At 36.5% G+C, this 23,877-nt stretch overlaps 1 protein-coding gene and 1 pseudogene across 9 annotated transcripts in view; both read left to right on the top strand.

Moving 5' to 3' along the window:
* The window catches only part of CCDC88A (coiled-coil and HOOK domain protein 88A), a 122,430-nt gene that overhangs the window by 8,796 nt on the left and 89,757 nt on the right, over window positions 1-23,877 (top strand). For all 9 annotated transcript variants that reach the window (XR_013441821.1, XM_078056541.1, XM_078056542.1 and 6 more), the window contains exon 3: window positions 16,774-16,882. Coding sequence is in view for 8 of the 9 variants with exons in the window: in XM_078056541.1 (XP_077912667.1) it covers window positions 16,774-16,882 (109 nt within the window). In the remaining variant the exon portion in view is untranslated. The remainder of the gene's footprint in view (window positions 1-16,773; window positions 16,883-23,877) is intronic.
* LOC118521382 (T-complex protein 1 subunit eta pseudogene) lies at window positions 2,335-4,018 on the top strand (annotated as a pseudogene).

Below are 23,877 nucleotides of genomic sequence, written 5' to 3' on the forward strand. Positions count from 1 at the left end.
TACACTCTTTCAGAACACCAATTGACCTTCTTTTAGGATTTGTGAAACAGATTGGTCCCACCCTAAGCATAATGTTTCAATATTTAAAAATGATATTTGAGATTTTAGCTGATATTAAGAGATGTCTGTCTAACACTTAATTTAGTCATTACCAAGCTAACTACTTTTAGAGAGTTGCTGTGGTATAGAGGAAGAAACTACCTTGAAAGTTATAAATTTAATTCCTGGATCAGGATGGTTGGTGGAGCAGTCAAAACACAACATTTGTTGATTAGTTTACTGTATTACGTGGATGTGGTTTGTGGCACCCCCAAAACATTTACAATAGCAAGATCAAAGATCACTGATCACAGATCATCATAAATACTATAATAATGAAAAGTTTGAAATATTGCAAGAATTACCAAAATGTGACACACAGACAGAAAGTGAGCAAATGCTGGGGCGTCTGGGTGGCTCAGTCATTAAGCGTCTGCCTTCAGCTCAGGTCATGATCCCAGGGTCCTGGGATCGAGCCCCGCATCGGGCTCCCTGCTCAGCGGGCTCCCTGCTCAGCTTCTCCCTCTCCCACTCCCCCTGCTTGTATTCCCTCTCGCTGTGTCTCTTTCTGTCAAATAAATAAATAAAATCTTAAAAAAAAAAAAAAGTGAGCAAATGGTGTTGGAGAAATAGTGCCAATAGACTTGATTAACAGAAGATTTTCATAAACCTTCCATTTGTAAAAAACGTAATTATCTACAACGTTCAGTAAAGTGAAGTGCAATAAAAAGAGGTAACATCTGATTTTATTCCTGTGCTATCTTAGCTCTATTTTGCTAGTTCAATATTTAATAAAACTAAGTTGATGAAACTCATCAACTTTATTCTGACATTTGTGAGACTCAGGGCAAGCATTCATTTACCACAATAGGCCTAAATATTTAAAGATTATAAACCAGGCTAATGAATTGTTGGCTATGTTCTGATCTTTTATCTTGAAAAATATACCTTCATAGTGACTTAAAAGGAAAGATTCAAATTTAGAATTTATAGAATTGAGAATTCAGGTATTCAGTTTCACATCAGAATGTTGTGGAGCCCAATCTCCTCCCCACATCCCTAGCTCTAACACCACAGACAGGTCTCATTGCATGCCTGTGGACATCATGCATGCATGCCCAAGATCCAAGCTCTTCCAAACAGCAGTCCTTGGCACAGGGGTATATACATCTGTAGCATAGTCCATCCTCAGGACAGACCTAGGAAAGATTCCTGTGCAAGCCTTGTAATTGGGTTAGAGATACTTGGGCAAGAAATTCCAGAGTTCCAGGTGAATACAGTGCCATCTAGAAGGGGAAGTATATGGGTATATCCTGTTGTTTCCATGGATTCTTTGCCCAGCGGTGAAGGGCGTGGCCTGAGGAGGGCCAGAGTGGGTCTAGGGGCTGAGATCTGTTTTGCCAGGATCTAAATACAGTACTCAGTGAGAAGGCTGAAGGGATGGTTCCATCAAAGATCAGTTTAGTCATTGAGTAGTTTCTGAGTGCTCACTATATCACAGGCTATCTGCTAGAAGCTGGGGATATGATGCTGAATAAGGTATGATCTTTGCTCACTAATAAGGGGGACAACATGCAAATAAATTGCAGTGTGATACATGTGCTGTATAGTGGAATTATGTTCTTGAAATAATGTTGGCACAAAGAGGAAGAGGGAAAATTTGAACTAGGGCATGAAAGTTGAATAGGACCAATTTGGTAAGTTGGAATCAGAAGCATGGGAGTAGGAGGAAAATGGCATAAAAAGAGGCATAAATATGTGACTAAAAATAGTAGAATCAAATAACTATAGGTTATTTTGTATAGCCGAAGCAGAGATCATATGCTTCTTTTTTTTTTTTTTTAAGATTTCATTTATTTATTTGACAGATAGAGAGAGAACGTGCAAGTAGGCAGAGCTGCAGGCAGAGGGAGAGAGAGAAGCAGACTCCCTGCCGAGCTGGGGGAGCCTGATGTGGGGCTCGACCCCGGGATCACAACCCGAGCTGAAGGCAGCCACCCAACCGACTGAGCCACCCAGGCACCCCGAGATTATATGCTTCTTGCACATAGGAGATGAGTTTGAAGAGGTGGGGATTGGGAGACTGTCCTTAGATACCATGTTAAGAAGATTGGATTTTTTTCCTGTAGAGACATGTGTTACTTCAGATTCTCTCTGGAGAAACAGAACTACCAAGGGGTGTGTGTGTGTGTGTGTGCATGTGTGTATACAGAGAGAGAGAGAGAGATTTATTTTAAGGAATTGGCTCATGAGATTGTGGAGGATTGGCTAGTTTAAAAACTGCTGGGGGCTGGGCCGCCCAGACGTGGAGAAGACAGGAGGAGTAGCGAGCCACTGAATAAGCTTCCAAAATGACGCCCACACCAGTTATCCTGTGGAAAGAGGGGACCAGTAGCTCCCAAGGCATCCCCCAGCTTGTAAGTAACATCAGTGCCTGCCAGGTGATCGTGGAGGCTGTAGGAACCACCCTGAGCCCTCATGGCATGGACAAGCTGATGGTAGATGGCCAAGGCAAAGCAATAATTTCTAATGATGGGGCCACAATTCTGAAACTCCTTGATGTTGTCCATCCTGCAGCAAAGACTTTAGTGGACATTGCCAAATCCCAAGATGCTGAGGTCAGTGATGGTACCACCTCAGTGACCTTCCTGGCTGCAGAGTTTCTGAAGCAAGTGAAACCCTATGTGGAGGAAGGTTTGCACCCACAGATCATCTGAGCTTTCCGCACTGCCACCCAGTTGGCAGTTAACAAGATCAAAGAGGCTATGACCGTGAAGAAGGAAGATAAAGTGGAGCAGAGGAAGCTGCTGGAGAAGTGTGCCATGACCGCTCTGAGCGCCAAGCTGATTTCCCAGCAGAAAGCCTTCTTCGCTAAGATGGTGGTGGATGCAGTGATAATGCTGGGCGATTTGTTGCAGCTTAAAATGATTGGAATCAAGAAGGTGCAAGGTGGTGTCCTAGAGGAGTCCCAGCTGGTAGCTGGCATCGCATTCAAGAAGACTTTCTCTTATGCTGGGTTTGAAATGCAACCCAAAAAGTACAATAATCCAATGATTGCCCTTTTAAATGTTGAGCTTGAGCTGAAAGCTGAGAAAGATAATGCTGAAATCAGAGTCCACATGGTTGAGGATTATCAGGCAATTGTTGATGCTGAATGGAACATTATGACAAGTTAGAGAGGATACATCATTCTGGAGCCAAAGTCGTCTTGTCCAAACTCCCCGTCGGGGATGTGGCCACCCAGTACTTTGTCGACAGGGACATGTTCTGTGCTGGCCGAGTGCTGGAGGAGGATCTGAAGAGGACGATGATGGCCTGCAGAGGCTCCATCCAAACGAGTGTGAATGCTCTGTCGTCAGATGTGCTGGGCCGCTGCCAGGTCTTTGAAGAGACCCAGATTGGAGGCGAGAGGTACAATTTCTTCACTAGCTGCCCCAAGGCCAAGACTTGCGCTATCATCCTTCATGGTGGTGCTGAGCGGTTTATGGAGGAGACAGAGCGGTCCCTGCATGACGCCATCATGATTGCCAGGAGGGCCATCAAGAACGATTCAGTGGTGGCTGGTGGCGGGGCCGTTGAGATGGAGCTCTCCAAGTACCTGCGGGATTACTCAAGGACCATTCCAGGAAAACAGCAGCTGTTGATTGGGGCATATGCCAAGGCCTTGGAAATTATCCCACGCCAGCTGTGTGACAATGCTGGCTTTGATGCCACAAACATCCTCAACAAGCTGCAGGCGTGGCATGCCCAGGGGGGCATGTGGTACGGAGTGGACATCAACAACGAGGACATTGCTGACAACTTCGAGGCCTTCGTGTGGGAGCCAGCCATGGTGCGCATCAGTGCCCTGACCACAGCCTCTCAGGCTGCCTGCCTTATCATGTCAGTAGATGAAACCATCAAAAACCCTCTCTCAACAGTGGATGCTCCCCCAGCTGCGGGCCATGGCTGTGGCCGGGGCTGGGGCCGCCCTCATTGAGAGGCACCCTGCCCCTCACGTGAGTGGCTGGCAGGCTGGCTGCAGGGTGTGCTTACTCTCCCTGTATTGGTCCATTGGTATTACGAGGAAAGGGTAGTAATTGACCCACTCTGTTCTCACTGGAGGTTATTCAAATAAATGTAAGACTTAGGAAAAAAACAAACAAACTGATGGGGCAGGGTAGCAGGCTGGCAGGCTGGAGACTCAGGGAATTGCATTGAGTTCAAAGGCAGCGTGCTAGAAGGAGGTCAGCCTTTGTTCCAATAACACCTTCAAATGATTGGATGAAGCCCCCTGACATTATGGAGGGTAATCTGCTTTACTCAAAGTCTATTGATTAATGTGTTCATCTTATCCAAAGAAACACCTTCGTAGAACATCCAGAATAATATTTGACCAAATATCTATGCACTATGGTCCATCAAAGTTGACACAAAATTAAACATCATAACTAGTGTTCCTTAAGCTAGGTCCACAGATATTTTGGGGGGGGGTCTGTGGTAATTTAGGAATTTTAATTTTGTGTTTTCATTTCAGTAATTTAAATTCTTTTTCGAGAGGTGCTAATAAAATTCTTTTGCAATGATAATTCACAATTGAGAGATTTTTTTTTTTCATAGAATAAGACTAGTTTCTTAAGTCACTTTCTCATACTGGGTCTTTGGACTCTTAGGATATCTGTAGAATAATCCACAGAGATTCTTTTTTTCTTTTTTTTTTAAAGATTTTATTTATTTGTCAGGGAGAGCACAAGCAGGGGGAGCAGCAGGCAGAGGGAGAAGCAGGCTCCCCGCTGAGCAAGGAGCCTGATGTGGGACTCGATCCCAGGACCCAGGGACCATGACCTGAGCCAAAGGCAGACGCTTAACTGACTGAGCCACCCAGGCGTCCCAAATCTTCAGATTCTTGATAATTTTGTTTTTTAAAAAGGTGTCACTACCTTACTCCAGCTTGAAAAACAGTATAATATAGGCTACCCAAATCATAAAAGGAATTGAAACAGATAGCATTTGCATTTTAGAAGGATTTAATTTGGTGCTTAGAGGGGCCAGAATAGAGATAGAAACAGCATTGATGTTGAAGTGATATGGAAGAGAGATAGCATGGAAATAATGGGATTTGGTTACCAATTTGTTATGAAGAATGAGAAAGGGATTACTGGGATGACTACTTTTTACTTGGGTAAGGAGCAGATGGTAGTGCCCTTAGTAAGACATTATAGGAGGATGAAACTTGGAGGGGAGGGGAAGTGTAGAAAATAAGTTCTGAGTTAGTTTTGGAGTGTCTGGTGAACAGTGAGAAATATCTTGTGGGCAGGTGGATATACATAGGCTTGGTGCTCAGGGAAAAGTCTAGAATAGAGAGAGAGAGGGAATTTGCTTTTAAGTTTGTGATAGAAAAAGACATGGGTGTCAGAAAAAAAGTACAGAAGGGGCCAATGATAGATCCTAGGAAACAGCAACACAGCAACATTAAAAGGCTGGGAATTTGAGGAAAGTAGGAAAATTCACAAGGCTGCTGGGAGGAAATCACAAAGGGAGTCAGTTAAAGATGAATGCAAGTATTGTCATGTAAGGTTGATGGCTAATTTGAGATTTGGAAAGTACGTGTTTGTAGTGGAGCCAATCAGCATAGTTGAATAACTTATCCAATGATGCTTAGCTGCTCAGAAACTGACAAAAAGATCTGTAGAGTTTACTCAGAACTGGGGATAGAAATAGGGCTATCCAGGTGAACAGTTGAAATGAATAGAGTGTGAACATTAAAATGAGGAGGAAAGCAGGTGTCATCAGGAGAAGGCTGATAGACTGGAGGTCACAGTAGGATGAAGGAAGAGTAGGATTAGAAGAAGTTGAGAAAGGGTGGAATAGGAGGTTGAAGTCAGAGGGGACTTTCAGAATTTGAGATTTTGAAGGTTGCAATTCTGAATGATGATTTAGGGCCAAGGTTAGACCTTGCTAATGGGTGGATAAAATGGAATAGAGTAAAAATAACTAAAGTTGAGAAAGAATTTATTTCCTTATTCTTTGTAAGGTTAGGGATCTCTTGATTAAGACTAGAGGTAGAAATGAGTATTTTGAAAGCTGGGAAATAAATAGCTAATTTTAATGGTGTTATAATTAAAGAAAAATTTAATAGAAGAAGAAGACTAGCAATTTTAAAATTTTATATTAGTATATTGCTTGTTTTAAACATCAAACTTTGTGGAATATCTCCATAGTCTTTCAGGAAATTTGAAACAATGGTGTATCTTAATGTAACTTACTTTCCTAGTGAAGGCTAGAAAAAGGTGAACTTCACGTTATTATTGACAACATGACTATTTCCTTTCCTTGGGTGCTAAAGGACCAAGGAAGATAGTTTAGTTTTAGGTGTTGGGTCCTACTCATTGTTTAAGACCTGGATTACTACGGAGTTGTGGAGGATGAGAAATTGTGGAGAAAAACCAATGGAGGCAATACTCTAACCTATTTTTGCCAAGACTGGTTAAAAAAGGGTAAACCACAGTAAATTCTCCATTAACTTGAATGTTGAGGGAAAATGGAGAGTTGAGTTTTCTCATAATTGAAAGTTATTTTTTTCCAACTCTATATTTTAAATCTTTGCAAATGAATTAAACTGTATTTCCACATGTCATTTATTTTAAACTTAGGTCTTTGTGTTAAGTATTGAATATATATAATTAAGATGAATCTATAATGAATGGTGAATGATCCCAAGTATGTATTTGAAAGCAAATCTCTTGTTATTAGCTAGGGTTTTTTTTTCTTTTTGTTTTTTGTTTTTTGTTTTTTTAAGATTTTATTTATTTGCGAGAGAGAGAATGAGAGACAGTATGAGAGGGAGGAGGGTCAGAGGGAGAAGCAGACTCCCTGCTGAGCAGGGAGCCTGATGCGGGACTCGATCCAGGGACTCCAGGATCATGACCTGAGCCGAAGGCAGTCGCTTAACCAACTGAGCCACCCAGGCGCCCAGCTAGGGTTTTTTTTTTTTTCTTTTTTAATTTGTATGAATTTTGTATTTTGTATTTTGTATTTTTTTTTTTTTTTTTGAGTGAGTGAGAGAGAGAATGTGTATGTTAGTGTGAGTAGATTAGGGAGCCCTACTGTTTAGAAGTTAGTTAGTAGTTAGGTTTGGGGGCACCTGGGTGGCTCAGTTGGTTAAACATCTGCCTTCGGCTCAGGTCATGATCCCAGGGTCCTGGGATGGAGTACCTCACTGGGCTCCCTGCTCAGCAGGTAGCCTGCTTCTCCTTCTGCCCCTTCCCCTGCCCATGCACTCTCGCTTTCACTCTCTCAAATAAATAAATAATCTTTATTTAAAAAAAAAAAGTTAGACTTGGCCTCTAGAGGTATAGATAGGGAAATCAAGGGTGAGGAAGTTAGATTTTTTCTTTTAAGATTTTATTTATTTGGTTGAGAGAGAGAGAATAGGTGCATGCGCAGGAGAGCAAGGCGGGAGAGGGAGAGGGACAGGCCAGCTCTACACTGAGTGTGGTGCCCAGTGCGGGTCTTGATGCAGGGTTCAATCCCAGGACCCTGAGATTATGACCTGAACTGAAATCAAGAGTCGGACACTTAACCCACTGAGCCACCAGGCGCCCCAGGAAATTAGATTTAATTCAAACCTTGAAGAATGATTGGACTTGGGCAGCCATAGATGAGGAGAGGAGGGTATTTAAAGCTGGGGAATCAACATGAGGAAAAAACATATATATTTACGATTTGGGAGGTGGTGAGGAGACTAGCCTTGGTAGAGGATCCATCTAGGTTGGGAAATAGAATATAAATTTGCATAGACAGAGTAGATTAGATTATGGGAAACTTGAAAAATAACCAGTATAATTTAGGCTGCACATGGCAGGCATTGTAGAGCCATTTAAAAGTACTTATTAGGGAATTAAAAATATTAGGAAAATCACCTTGCCATTAGTTTGTAGAATAGATTGAATATGGACTTTATTTGTTCATCCAATATTTATTAAGCATACACTATATACACTATTGCCCATACTGAGAATACATCAGCAAATCAGTGAAACTTATATTGTGTTAGTGCTTGGAACAAAGATGAGGAATAAGCAGGAACAAGTAGGTGTTAGTAGAAGATAGATGGATAGTGATGGATAGCATTCTGTCCTATGGTGGTGAGGTCCTAGTCAGGTAGGATATGAGTGGAGAAGAAGGAAGCAAATTCAAGAACTTGCCAAGGAATTGATGGAATTCTAGGTAATAGTGCGTGAAAGGGAAGAATGACAGGTGATATGCCAAGGTTAAAGCTAGGCAGACAATTAAAATTATGTATTTCTAGGAAAGAGGATGTTAAGTTTGGATACTTAATTTTGCGTGAGAAAATAAGGACATTTATTTTATTACTTGCAACTGAAAACATTTAAATGTGCAATATAGCAGTGTGTTTTGACACTGATGCCTAATTTTTTATGAGAAACATTTCAATAGCTATGTATTTGTACTCTTGTTTACATTTTCATTACTGTTAGTACATATTTCATTTTTTTATTTAGTGAAATAGTTTTGAGGATGTGTTATTATAGTTCTTTTGGACTATCGGAATGCTTTAAAGTCTGCATTTATAGGATCTAACTTATCTAGGAGATTTAGCAATTCCCAAAAAATTAAGTTGCATTTTAACTACTCAGTTGTTAGAATTTAGCCATTTTTGTGTTATACTTCTATTAACTATAACGATTCAAAGTTTTTGTCTTTGCTTATAGAAAGAGCTCAGGCCAGTGTTTTTGGGCAGTGCTGTTCTCAATAAATTTTTCTGTTATCTGAGAGTATTCATATAATTGCTCTGTTTTAGACTTAATTCTGAAAAATAGTGTTACTGAGTTATTTATTCTGGAAGAGAATTTTGGTCTTTGTATAGTTCTCCAGAAGTTTTGTTTTTATTTTTGTTTTAATTCTGCAATGCATAAATTAAGTCCAGTATTTATTGAGTGCTGCCCATTTTTCTTTTAAATATCCTATTATCCATGAACTTTGCATTCGTGGCTGCTTTCAAAATATTCTAAAGTCTTACTTCGTTTATTCCTCTGTCTTCTAAAAACCAGGGACCTATTTTATTAAATTGGAGGTCCCTAAAACAGTTTATTTCTCTTGAGCCATTTGTAGACCATGCTGCAAAGTCTTGTCTATTAATAATTCCTTACTTCCCTACTTGTGTACCTCTCCTCTACCTTGGTTTTCAGTTCATCACAGCTTTTCCAATACAGTACTTGGTTTGTATATGTGGGTTTTTTTTCTTTTCTATTTTACTACTACTTTTTTATTGTATTCTTTCATTTCTGTCTGTTTTTAGCAATGCTTTTTTATTGGGTTATCTTTTCCCCCCTTTAATTGGTCGGCTTATAATGGAGTTTGTGATCCCTTTGGAGCACTTTTATGGTACACTGAAATGGGCAAATTAAACCAATATAGTGGTAATTTTATTCTGCTCCTAATGGAATTCTTATTCTTGGAGTAATTCTGTATAGGGACTTTATTTTTAATATTAGAGAAACTGATGATGCAAAAAGATTTTCTTGGGACGCCTGGGTGGCTCAGTCTGTTAGTAGTGCTCAGGAGAAATTTATAGCATTAAAAGCATATATTTAAGGGACGCCTGGGTGGCTCAGTCCATTAAGCATCTGCCTTTGGCTCAGGTCATGATCCCAGGGTCCTGGGATCGAGTCCCGCATTGGGCTCCTTGCTCAGCGGGAAGTCTGCTTCTCCCTCTGCCTGCTGTTCTCCATGCTTGTGCTCTCTCTCTCTCTGACAAATAAGTCTTTTGGAGAAAAAGATTTTCTTACTGAATTTTAAAACTTGTTATTTAAGGTAAGTTTCTATGACTGTATATTTTAGTTTGTTAATTAGAAGAGATTGTACTTTGGAAAATACTTTTTAAAGGTTTTTTTGTGTTTTTTTTTTTTTTAATTTTAGAGGGCTTTCTTGCATCTCAGAAATGACCATTATACCTGTCACTGGTGATTAACCAAGTGAACTATTGAAATTATCCTAGGAGGCTTAATGGGCTTCAGATTAAGAATCCTTTCTCTATTTAATTGATAGTATGTGAATGAAAGCTGTACTAGTCAAATCTATCACTGATTAAGTAAAATAGCTAATTATGTATCAGCTCAGTTTGAGATTTCTTGAGTCTCTAGAACTGATTGGATTTGGAGCAAATACTACCCCAAAATACCGACTAAAACAAATTTAAACATACCTCTCTGACCCTGTGATAAGGTTTGAGGACAATGGGTGAAGGTTCTATCACAGATCAGTGATCCTTGTTGGTGCTATAAACTTTATTTTAGTTACTGGCCATGTGGTTGACCACCATATAAAAGAAGGTTCTCTTACTTTATGAAGACACTGATTAGCCATAATACCAAATCCTCAGGTCTCTATACCAAGAACAGGAATTGGTTTGCCTAATACAGTGGATCTCAAAGTGAGACCTAACAGACCCCTGCCAGTCTGCGAGGTCAAAATTATTTTTATATAATATTAAGATGTCATCTGCCTTTTTTGCCTGTGTTGGAAAAAAAATGGTGGTGCAAAAGCAAAGATGGGTGAAACTGCTGACACCTTAGCACAAATCGAGGAGTGGTACCAAGCTGTACTGATAGTCATTGCATTCTTCACACTGTGTACTTAGAGGAAAAAGAAATCGAGTTTCACTTTAAAATGTTCTTGGTGAAGCAGTAAAAGTTATTGTATTGAGTCTTGACCCTCGCATATATTTGTTTTTAATATTAATTTAATATTAATATTAGGACAAAATGGGAAGTATGCATAAAACACTTCTGTTGTATAATAAAATGTCATGTTAATATATATGAAAATATCCTATAGATATATACAAGATTATATAATACTAGGTTTTATTGTTTGCCATCATGTGCAGTGACTGATGTGAGAAGGGAGAGAAATTAAGGTGAAGGGATACTTTTTTAAAAACCACTTATTTGCCTGATATTCTCAAGGTAGAGATATCTTACTATTTGGATAACCCTATATGGTGATGATGCTTACCCAGTTAATTATTTTTCATAAGGCAATCATTCTGGTATATGCATCTTTGAAGTTAGATATGCAAATACTTTTCAAATGTTTCATAGTGACATGCAAATGTTATGCAGTTACATGTTACCATATAAAATATCTCAAAAATTAAAAAAAAAACGTGTTACAACTAGTTTTATATTAGAATGGCATGATCAAAAACATGAGCACATGTAGTTGTTAAGCACCAACACTAAACAGATGGTCCAGGAGGATGCATAACAGGCTTGGAGTCTGGGTAGAAGAGCATAAAGCCATTAAAACTATCAGGTTTCTGTTTCTCATAGATATTAGTCAATGAATAAGTAAAGACGTGGTCCTTGGTTATACAAGGACCAAAAGTCTTAGAACATTAGTGTTGCAGAATTGCTAACTTTCTCTTCATCTTTTACCCTAATTTTAAAATTACTGTATACAGTGGTAGATACTGTTGCCTGCTTATTGAAATTAATGCATCTTGTCATAAGTAGGTCATTTATAAATGTGCAATTGCTTAAGGCCCTCTTTTACTGCCATGTTGCATTTAACTTCTGGCTGGACAGATTTGAACTATATATATTGCTAGGCTATTTGCCTCTAAAGCATTTCTCAGTTTTCATCTTATAAAAGCAAATGGTTGATCTGTCATTATGTTGGCTTGGAAATAGTTATGTATGATTAGAAAGTTACTTGCTCACATTTCATATGTGTATCATTCAGTAGCTCTTATTTTAGAAAAAGGTCTTTCTGAAGATAAATTCTAAAAAAAAAAAAGAATGCTGTCAAAAAGAGTTTAATCAAAACTGCATTAATCATGACTCTATATTCTGAATTAATCTTTGTTTAGCATTTTAAGTAGTAAACATGAAGGAAAGACAGAGTATTTAAAATATTTAATAGACTATAATTTCTTTTTAGAGAATTCCAGGTTTATACTATACCCAGTTTGTTTAAATTACTGTACTGTGACTTTTATTGTAAAAAAAAAAAAAGAACCTTAAAATACAAGCAGGAATGTAGTACTTTCTGACTTTACATGGAATGCATACCTTTTACAGATGAAATTTTTTATATTGTTTCATTTTCTTATGTTTATTCATAGTCTGACAAATGTCTTATGACTCTGAATCTCTTGCACTGAATCCTGCATGTATAGCCTCATTAAGTGCTTCAGCCAAGTAACAGATACAATTACTTTTTTACTAGAAGTAAATAAAATGGACAGGCTTCATGAAACGATTTTTTTATGAGTATCTTTACTCTCTTTAAAAAATACTTTACATAGTTAAAAGAATTAGTTAATACTAAAAGATTCATAGTGGGGGCTCCTGGTTGGCTCTGTCTGTTAAGCGTCTGCCTTTGGCTCAGGTCCTGATCTCAGGGTCCTGGGATGGAGCCCCTAGTCCTTTGGCTCCCTGCTCAACAATGAGTCTGCTTCTCCCTATCCCTCTGCCCTCCCCCCAACCCAACTAGTGCATGCAGTGCTCACTCGCGCTCTCTCAAATAAATAAAATCTTTAAAAAGAATAATAAATAAATAAAAGGTTAATAGTGAAAAATGGTAATCCGTGCCCTAACTTACCTCTCAGTTCTGTTTCTTAGAGTAAAAACTTAACTTTTAAAAAGCAATTTCTGATGTCATTTAGTCCCATTTATAGTGATTATGTCCCCACCCTCATATTTCTTGATTTATCCCTTTTAGAGACATTGTATGTTGACTTCTGGATAATGGTAGATGAGATTTGAACTTTTTTTTTTTTTTTGGCCATTTCTATGTCTTCTTATCCTGTCCTTTTAATATATTTATTACAAGTTTAGTCAAATCAGTAATCAGTATTCACATTAGTATAACTGTATAATGTTTTCTGCAGAACCTACATTTTTCTTTAAAAAAAAAACTATTTTTTCTGAAGTTACTAATTTCCTTGATGTACGTAATTTTCAGTAAGTCTATCCTTAAATAATCAGCTATCTTTCATCGGAGCGGAGATTAGGACTTTTCAGGCAGTTTCACCTGAGGGTAGTCCATTCCTCTCACATAAAGAAGTTGCATTCTTGGGGTGAAAGAGCCTGTTTTCCATGATCCTAACATATGTCATTATGACCCTAACTCAAATTAGGCATGAATCAAATGGGAAACCCAAACCTTGTAGTTGAAAGTTTATTGCTCTCTATGTCCATGCTTAAAGTGCTTAGCAGTTATTCTGGTCTCCCAAGTCCAGAAAGTTTATGGATAGGCTGTGATATATATTCAGATTCTAAACTAGTAAGAACTTTCCAGTTTTGTTTGCATACTAAATTAACTCTCAGTAGGTACAGTGTGGATTAGAAACTGAAACTGAGACTTTGAGTACCTAGTATCAGCCTGTTCTACCAAAGAACTGCGCTATTCTATTGGATTTCCAAATGAGTCTACTAGATCATAGAAATCCCCTCAAATCCCATGTACTCACAGCAAAGATTTGTAAACACAAAGCAGGAAACTTTTTTTAAAAAGATGGCAGGAAACTTTCATTCCCCTATCTTTAATAATCTCTGTTGAATATGAGGTTAATTTTAGGTGTTGAAGTACTTTTCTGCAAATTTTTCAAAATACTTTCTCTTGCTTTTCTAAGTTGCATTTTTTAATTTTTCCCAGATTGCTGAAATAATTTCATCTGATATCCTTAGTGTATAAAAACTAAACTGTTCTCTCTTTTTATATTCAGGGTTGTCTTAATAGTTTCAAGGAATCTTTCTCAAAGGCTGAAAAACTTAATATTAAACTTATAAATAAAATTTTCTTTACAAAAAGGTCTTAAAAGATTTTGAGCAAACCAGAATTCTAAATTCTTAAAACTTGCTAATTCTTAGAACAGCTTTATACAAAGGAGGCCAAAGGCTTTTCTGGCAACTGAATACATTTTGAAATACCATGTGCAGAATGTTGGGCGTAAAAATTTTTTGAAGAACCTTTAAAACTTTAAGAAATATATCAACTTAAAGAATGCAGAGAAATGTGGTAACAACTGTCAGGGACAAAGGTAATATTTACATTATAAAATTTGTTAAAGTGGGAATGAAATCACTCGTGTTTATTAGAATATCATGCATCCATTTCAAAGTATAATCCAAATGATATATTATCATGTAATAATGGGCTTGCACTATAAATTTGTACAGTTATTTAATCTAAAAATACTTTTTTTTAAAAAATTTTACTTATTTGAGAGAGAGAGAGAGCATGAGCAGGGGAGAGGCAGAGGGGGAGGGAGAGGCAGACTCCCCTCATGCAGGGCTCAATCCCAGGACCCGGAGATCATGACCTGAGCTGAAGGCAGAGGCTGAACCATCTGAGCCACCCAGCACCCCAGTTTATATATACTTTTAGTAGTAATATTGTAATTTTTCTTTTTCTTTTTTAAAGATTTTATTTATTTGTCAGAGAGCACAAGAAGGGGGGGCGGCAGGCAGAGCAAGCAGAAGGAAAAGCAGGCTCCCTGCCAAGCAAAGAGCCTGATGTGGGACTCGATCCTAAGACCCTGGGAACATCACCTGAGCCGAAGGCAGACACTTAACCGACTGAGCCACCCGGGCATCCCAATATTGAAATCTTTCTTAAACATTTGTTGTCAGAATTAAATGTCTGGGTTTATTAAAATATCAAAGTGTTTTTTAGGTCTGTTATCAGTGTATGACTAGGAGGCAGTCACAGGTGAGAGGTAGGTAAGGGGATTCAAATATAGAGTAAGGAAAATAAAAACAAAAAGATAGAAGGCTAGAGAAATATTTACTGAATCTCTTATGATTGCAAGTGAAAATTACATAATTGTAGGTTTACCTAACATTTTTGTTACTAGGGTTGTTCTTACTCTCCTCTCCCAATTACAATTATCTGTATACTTTTCTCTACAATGATAGATTGACTAAACTATGCTTTTATACATTAAGTAATATGGCCACGGTAGGTATTCAATGAGTATTTGTTTAACTTACTAAGTGTATCAGAGTTGATTAAAAAAACAAGATTTTCCCTTCAGCATTCTGAGTTTTTAAACATGACTACCTGACTATGCTGCTGTTTGTCTTTGTTTGCCATCACACATAATCTGACTTCTGCAATACAGTGTCCTTGTTTTTCTAAGTAGCTAGTTCTGGTTGGTGCTTTTACCTCAGAGGCCTACTTTTCTAGTTATACTCATTTGCCTTGGGCTACTCATTAATTCCCTTGCACTAAGCATAAATCAGTCACAGGTCAGATTTGGCCTGCCTTACTACTATTCTTCCTTGTTCTGTAGATCTCAAATTGTAGGTTAGAACTCTTATTCAGCTGATCTCTGGGGCACAAACCTTCCTAGGGAGAATCTATTCCGGGCTGCCAAATGAGTTGTTAGCTTGGAGAATGTCACCTCATAACTCTTATTAGGAAGCAACTGTTTTTGAAACACGATGCTTAGTCTCAGATTATTTATTATTTTTATTTATTCAAACAACTTTGTTAGAATATATGCTAATTTTTAGAGATAAAAATGTGAATACGATATGATTTCTGCTGTCAAGGTACTTAAGTCAAGTGAGAAAGTGAGAAGTATAAAGATAATTAAATATTAGAAGGCCTATGATAGAGTATGTACCAGAAAGGGGGAATGGTTGTTATACTATTTAATCAGTCTATACTGTTTATTGTGAGGACGACTCAGTATTAGAAGATGTAGCAATGTAACTAACTACATTAACATATTAAAGAAGAAGAATAGATGTAGGAAAAATTGGGTAAGTCAGCACCTATTCAGATACTGAGTAAAGAATAGGAGGGAACTTAACTTTTTTTGATTAGTGATGTTAAGTACCTTTTAATGTACCTATTGGCCCTTTGTAGTTCTTTTTTAGAAAAATGCCTGTTCAGTTCCTCTGCGCATTTTAAAATCAGAGTGTTTGGTTTTTGCTTTTGAGTTGTATGAGTTTTTTATATATTTTGGATATTAACCCCTTATCAGATATATGATTTGAAAATATTTTCTCCCATTCCCTAGGTTACCTTTTTATTTTGTTGATGGTTTCCTTTGCTGTGCAGAAGCTTTTTAGTTTTATGTAGTCACACTCGTTTATTTTTGCTTATATTGCCTTTGCTTTTGGGGTCATTGAATTTTACATTCTTAACCATGGTCTATTTTTCCTCAGTTTCTGCTACCTCAGAATCATTCAACCATTTGCTTTCATTGAATCTGTAAAGTTTACCCAAGATTAGAGTATTAACCCGTGTCATGACTGCGTTCCTTAGTTCCTGTGGGACAGTGCCCGCTCAAATATAGTCCCCGTTATTCAGTGAGGAGATACAGCATTTCTTGGTTATTAGCTCATATTTTACATTTTTGGTTTAAATAGATTTATTTTGGGTGATGGAAATATATATGTTCAAAGGAACTAAGAGGTTATTCATCCCAGGAAGGTAGAGAAACAAAATGAGAATGAAGGGCAATATGTGACTTATGTTTCAGATTTACTTTGCCATTGTCTTAGAAATATCAAATGCATTTATATTAATTAGAAGCATAGAACACATGTCAAAAAAATCATCTTCCTTTTGGATTGTCTCTGTTAATGCATATGGTTACACAATTTTCTTAAAGAAAAAATGTTTTTTATGGTTATTTTCAGTCATCTGTTGGTTGACAGGTATATTGTAATATAATTTTAGTTTAAAGCATCTTTTTTAAATTTCTTACAGTAATCCTAAATCGGAGAGTCAGAGAGTAAATAAAAAAGTCAACAATGATGCCTCACTTAGAATTCATAATCTTTCCATTTTGGTGAGACAGATAAAATTTTATTACCAGGTAAGTGATCCTTTTTTTTTTTCATTTAGTATTTTAATAAATGCTTGTGTATTCACATTTTTGTGTAATAACAAAAGGTGAGTATCACTCACCTAACATATACTAAATGCTTATTATGTGCCAGATACTGGTTTATTTGCTGGAGATAAAGCAGTATTGATATAATTTATTTCTTATGCAATATTAAAGATACAAGCAAGCACTTCATAATTATCTAATTTTAAAAATAATTATTGTATTTTATGAATTTTTAAAACCAGTTCCCAGTTTCTGAGAGCTTGAATAATGCAACACTTTGTTAAGCTACTTGAATTATACCTTTGAAAAGTATACTTTTTGTTGTCCTTTTTAAAACTTAAATTGGATGCATATTTCAGAGTTTAAATATGAGCATTCTTCAGGGTATCACTATACCTCTAAGAATCACTATAGCTGCATCACACAAATTTTGGTATGTTGTATTTTTTAAAATGTTTATTTTTGTACATTTTCTCATTTTTGTTGTGGTTTCTTATTCCACTTGAGTTACTTAGAAGTATGCCTTTAGATTTCGGAACATAAAGTATTTTTCAAGCAGTCTTTTTTTGGTTTTTATTTTTGATTAAAGAATATGGTTTGTATGATACTGATTCTTTGACATTTGTTAATAATTACTTGTCTTGGCCTATTATGTTGTCAGTTTTTATTAAGGTTTGATGTGTGCTTCAGAAAGATAGGTATTGTCCAGTTGTTTGGGTGCAGAGTCAGAGCAAGCTTGTTTGTTAATTGCATTTTTCAACCTTTTGTGACCTGATTAATTTTGTCTCTTGATCTATTAGTTATTGAGAAAGGTAAGTTGGAGTTTCCCATTATGATGATAGATTTGTCCAGTTTGCCTTTATCCACTTGAAAGCTATGTGACTAAATGCAAATGAGTTTTAAATTTTTTAATTATTATGGAGAATTATACCATTTATAAGTAATTGTTTCCACATATTTTTTTCTACTGGTTTAAATCTTTTTCACCCTCCTTCTGTTTTTTTTGAAGGCCACTTGAAATCACACCTTCCATTCTTACCCTAGCAAAGGCCAAAATTAATATCTTTACTCTTTTATGGAATAGTACTATGATCTTAGAATACTTTAACTCATTATTCCCCTTTATGATTTTTTTAAGCTCTTGTCTTGTATTTTAGTTCTTTTTTTTAAAACCCCATAAATAAGATATTAAAAGTACTGTTAAATAAATAGAATCAGTGTTCCTTTAGATCAAGCTATGTGTTCCCCCCCCATGATTTTCTTTTGTATCTCAGAAGTATCTTTGGTATCATTTTCTTAATGAAGTATATCCTTTAAATGTTTATTTAGAGAGGGCTTTTTGATGGTGAAGTTTCTCAGTGTTTATTTGTCTGAGAATGCCTTTATTTTACCCTTGTTCTTGAAAGATAGTTTTATTGGGTATGCAGTTATTTGTTAACAATTAGTTTTATCTCCATCTTTTGCAGATTTTATTCTTCTATCTTGGGATTCCTTTTTGTTCTGGAGAAGTCAGCTATCAGTCTAATTTTTATTCTTAGGTTAAACTGTCTTTTTTCTCTTTTGGCTGCTAATATTCTCTTCTGAAGTCTCTTTCCTATTCTATTCTTCAGATATTACTATTATATGTTTATTAGACTTTCTTATTCTATCCCCCATGTTTGTTAAACTTTCTTTTTACCTTATCAAACTTGTGCTGCATTCTGAGTATTTTTTTCAGGACTGTCTCTCCAGTTTGCTAATTTGCCTCTAATATGTGTCAGATCTTCTGTTTAACCCACTGATTAACTTTTGACTCAGTAATTGTATCTTTCCTTTGGAGAAGGTCTGTTTGAATCTTTTTATCTTTGCTTTTTCATTTTGTTTATCAATCTTTTAATTCCTTTATTTCTTTAGAATTTAAAACACTTTTCTATTTTAGATTTTATGCCTGACAATTCCAAAATCTGAAGTCAGATCTGTGGGAATCTGAATATACCTTTTGTTTTCAGCTTGCTATTTCTCATGGTAGTGGTGGCAGCAGTGACAGGAGTGTGTGTGTGTGTGTGTGTGTGTGTGTGTGTTAATTGTGACCTTATTTAGGGTGGAAGGGGATTTATCTGTGGGAATACTTTTATGTCTGGGCCAAGGATGTATTGCTCCAGAGAGGATTTGTTTCATTTGCGCAACCAACCCAGAACCACTTTAATTTATTTTAAGTAGCTCTATATTATTTTAGAAGCAATACTTACATACTGTAGAAAACTGGAAAAAATGAGAAAATACAAACATAGTTCCAGTCCCTGGAGATTACCACTATTAGCATCTGAATATATGTATTTCTGGATCTCTTTCTCTGCATTTAATGGGTATGTAAATTATGTATATATGTGTTTGTATTTTTTTTTTAAGCTGGTATTAAATTGCAAATCCTTAGGGAAATAACCCTCCTCAGTCTCTACTAAAGGCCAAGAAAGACATCTTATTTCTTGTCTTCCTTTGTAGCGTTCAGTTTTTTTTCTGTTTTATCTTTTAACTGAGGATTACCTTTTTATTTATTTTTTTAGTTCAGTCGTTTGAAAAGGATTTTTTAAAAATTATCCAGCATTTTTGGATTCCTTCCTTCCTTTCTAATATCTAGTACTCCCCCTTGTTGCCAGAAATAAGTCTGTGCTAGATTTTTTTATAAACTTTTTGTATTATTTGCCAATATTCCAGCTATCATCTTCCTCAAGTTGATTTGAGTAAATAAAACTTCTATTTTGTCTTTTAATGTTGTTTCATATCAGTATTTTTAGATTTGAAACAAATGAGTAAAGTAAGTGATACAGTGATTTATTTTGGCAGTCATCAGTGTCGTTCTTATTAAAACAATGCTAGATTTTTGGTTTTATATTGTCTTTAGGGAGATGCAGATTTGCCTTGAAAATTTCAGTGAGATTCCTTGGAAGGCAAAGGGATTTCTGCACTAGAATCTTAAATCAGTTGTCAATGCAACCTAATTCTGTATTGTATACTATTGCTTTTGGGTTTTTTTTTTTAACAGCTTTATTGAGATACAGTTCATATACTGTACAATTAGCCCATTTAAAATGTCCAATTCAGTGGTTTTTAGTATATTTAGAGAGTTGTGCTGGCATCAGTACAACCAATTTTAGAACAATTTTGTCACCCCAAAGAGAAACCCTGTATCTATAAGCAGTTACTCCTATTTTCCCTATCCTGCACATACATATACCACCACCCACTACCACTACCCCAGTGTTAGGCAACTGCGAAAATCTATTTTTGTCTCCATAGATTTGCCTCTTCTGGACATTTCTTAAAAATGGAATTATACACTATGTGGTCTTTTGTTACTGACTTCTTTTACCTAGCATAATGATTTCAAGGTTCATTCATGTTGTAACATGTAGTAATATTTTTTATTAAACTACTGTTACCTTATTTTTTGTCTTCCTCCTGCCTAAAGCCAGGTGTTGAAATTACCTTTTATTAATCATGTTATAGTCATCAAGAAATTTGGGGAGGAGCAAATTATGAAATCCATCAGTTCAACAGTTTAGATAAGTGGTTCTCAGCGGAGGGTGCTTTTATCCCCTTGGGGACATTTGGCAGTGACTAGAGACATTTTTGGTTGTCACACATAGGAATACTACTGGTATGTAGTGGGTAGAAGCCAGGAATGCAGCTAAGTATACTATGATGCACGGCACAGTTTCCTAAAACTAAGAATTATCCAGCCCAAAATGTTAATAGTGCCCAAATTGAGAAGTCCAAATGTTTATAATGCCAGGTGATTTTAGTACTAACATTTTGACTTGTGTTAGTTGTCACCATTTTTTTAGACACATCTGTAAATATTTCATTAACATTTGCTGGGTGACCAGTTATATCCTTTTCATTAATCTAAGTTTGAATGCCAATGGACGACCTTAGGGCTAGAAGTGATTGAATATCTTAACATTTTGTCAATATTGTTTCAGATATTTAAAACACAAAATATTCTGAAGGTTGAAATTCTCCTTGTATCATTCCCTTGTGTTTTTCCTTCAGAACCAGTTTACACAAAACCGTTTCTTCCATCAACCCAGTTTTTCATATTCTTAGATAAAATGTTTCCAAGACACTTCTAAAGTATCTTCAGCAATAGATCAACTGTCTTCTTTACACAATTGATTGATTTACTCAGTTTTTTTCCTCATGTATGTAACCAAGACACTCATGGCCAGATTTCAAGTTAAAGTCTAAATCAGTGCAGTTCTTGTCACCTGTTAAATTACCTATCTGTTGAAAAAATCAGATTTTCCCCCAAAATTTATTGAAACTATTAAAAATGTTTTATATCTCATACACTCCTCAGAAAAAGTATTGAGGTAAAATATTTTAGCACATTATGGTGGTTCTGATTCACAAAAGGAAAGTGAATTTGGGTAGGTTAAAATTCACAAGTGTGTGTCTCCAGTTTTTTTTTTTAATGGGTTGGTAAGAATCAGGGTCATCTTGCAGAAATGATTCCCAGGGAGAAAAGAAAAGTGACAGATATCTTGAGATGATTGTTAGTGGAAGGAGTTATTTCATTATATCTTTTCAGTAATGATAGGTAAATTTAAGTGTCAGTATTCTTCCATTTTTCATTTTATTGATTTAGAATATGTAAAAGCTCAGTAAAAATTGTAATGTCATTCAGATTTCCCCTCTGTTCTGCTACTTGTAATCGCATGCCAGGGCATTGGGGCTACAGTGGTGAGCACAACAAGCAATGTCCCTATTCTCATGGAACTTACAGTTTTATTAGAGGGATAATAGATGAGTAAATAAATAAATATATAATTTTGATTGTGATAAATAAGAACAATGAAGGAGTAATGTACGAGGTCTTGAGAGAAATAACTGGTAAGATTGGATTATGAGAAGTTGATTGAATATACACTTCTTCATGTTTAAGTGGCAACTCAGACCTTTTCAAATAATCACTTGATCCATATATAGCAAGCATTTCTTTTTGTCTTGCCAATGAATACTGGAAAATTTTCAAGTCAGAAATAAGGAAGTTATAGCTATTATGTAAAACTACCTAGTCTCTGGTTTGTTTGTTTTTTTTAAGTTATTTTTATTCCTGTGAATGAGGGAGAGATAGTGAATTTGATTATCAGAGACACAATTTACAAGTAAAAATCTTAGTCCATTTTTAGAATTCTGTCAGCAGCTAGTGATTGCCTTGACTACTCTGGCTGCAGTTTAAATAAGTACTAAAAGAAGCAAGGTGGTTCTTCAACCACCATTAAAATAATAAGCTGAATCATTTGAGGCTCAGAAAGAAAAGAACAATTTACTATTAGGAAATTTAAATTTATTAGGAAGTTTTTGTGCGGTTGATATCATTAATATTAAAAACAAAATGGCCTGGTACCATTAATCTAGTTGCCAGAGAAAGCTGGTACTTTTTAAAGTTTTTGTTTAACATCTGTTATAACAAGCAACATTTGGATTATTAATAAAACTTAGTAGCCAATTGAAAGGATGAATACCCAACTTTTGCATCAACATGGATGGGAGTGGAGGAGATTATGCTAAGTGAAATAAGTCAAGCAGAGAAAATCAATTATCATATGGTTTCACTTATTTGTGGAACATAAGGAATAGCATGGAGGACATTAGGAGAAGGAAGGGAAAAATGAAGGGGGGGAAATCGGAGGGGGAGACGAACCATGAGAGACTATGGACTCCGAGAAACAAACTGAGGGTTTTAGAAGGGAGGGGGTGGGGGGGATTGGTTAATGGGTTAGCCCGGTGATGGGTATTAAGGAGGGCATGTACTGCATGGAGCACTGGGTGTTATACGCAAACAATGAATCATGGATCACCACATCAAAAACTAATTACTGTATGGTGACTAACATAACATAAAAAAAAAAAAATTTCTCCCTATTCTGTGAAACTTTGCTTAAATGGTCCTGAAAATTCCCAGATTCTCTGTATTTGAATACTTGCATACCTTTAAAAAAGTGCAACCTTCTTATCTCTACCTCCAGCAATCCTTTTCATTCCCTGCTTTATTTTTATCCTTAGCACTTACCATCAAAACCATTTACTTTTTTTCTGTCTACCCCTACTAAAATGTAAATTCCATGAGAACACGGATTTTTGTTTGTTCATTGCTGTATTTCCAATGTCTAGTACAATGTCTGGCAGATAATAAACACAGTAAATACTTGTTGAATGAATAACTGCCCCGATTTTTTAAAAATTTTATTTATTGGGGAGAGAGAGAAAGCATACAAGCAGGGGGAGTGGCAGGCAGAGGGAGAAGCAGGCTTCCCGCTGAGCAAGGAGCCCAATGTGGGACTCGATCCCAGGACCCTGGGATCATGACTTGAGCCGAAGGCAGACACTTAACCGACTGAGCCACTCAGGCGTCCCAGCCCTGATTTTCTTATAACTTTCTCAGCTCTTTCAGTTGTATTGCTAAAATTCTTTCTCCATACATTTTTTATATGTTTCTAATCACTTTTCTAACAAAGTGAAGTATGTTTACTAGTTCATATGCATATATATTATCATCCTTAACCCTTCAATTAATTTGTTTCTCCTGCTGAAAGTCATGTTTATCTTGGGTTCATTTGTGTAGTATTTTTCCATTTCTTTTTTTTTTTTAAGATTTTATTTATTTGACAGAGAGAGACACAGCAAGAGAGGGAACACAAGCAGGGGCAGAGGGAGAGGGAGAAGCAGGCTTCCCGTGGAGCAGGGAGCCTGATGCGGGGCTCGATCCCAGGACCCTGGGATCATGACCTGAGCCGAAGGCAGACGCTTAACGACTGAGCCACCCAGGCGCCCCTATTTTTCCATTTCTTTAGCACCTTAATGATGAGCATCTTTAGAACTAGGTGAAGTCTGGGAAGTCTGAGGATATATAATAGAGCTTTAACAGTAGCAATCAGGTTTTTTAAGCCTCTAATATCTTTTATGTCTTCTATATTTTCGATATTACTTGTAAG

This window comes from Halichoerus grypus, chromosome 10, assembly GCF_964656455.1.
Source record: "Halichoerus grypus chromosome 10, mHalGry1.hap1.1, whole genome shotgun sequence".
Classification (NCBI taxonomy): domain Eukaryota; kingdom Metazoa; phylum Chordata; class Mammalia; order Carnivora; family Phocidae; genus Halichoerus; species Halichoerus grypus.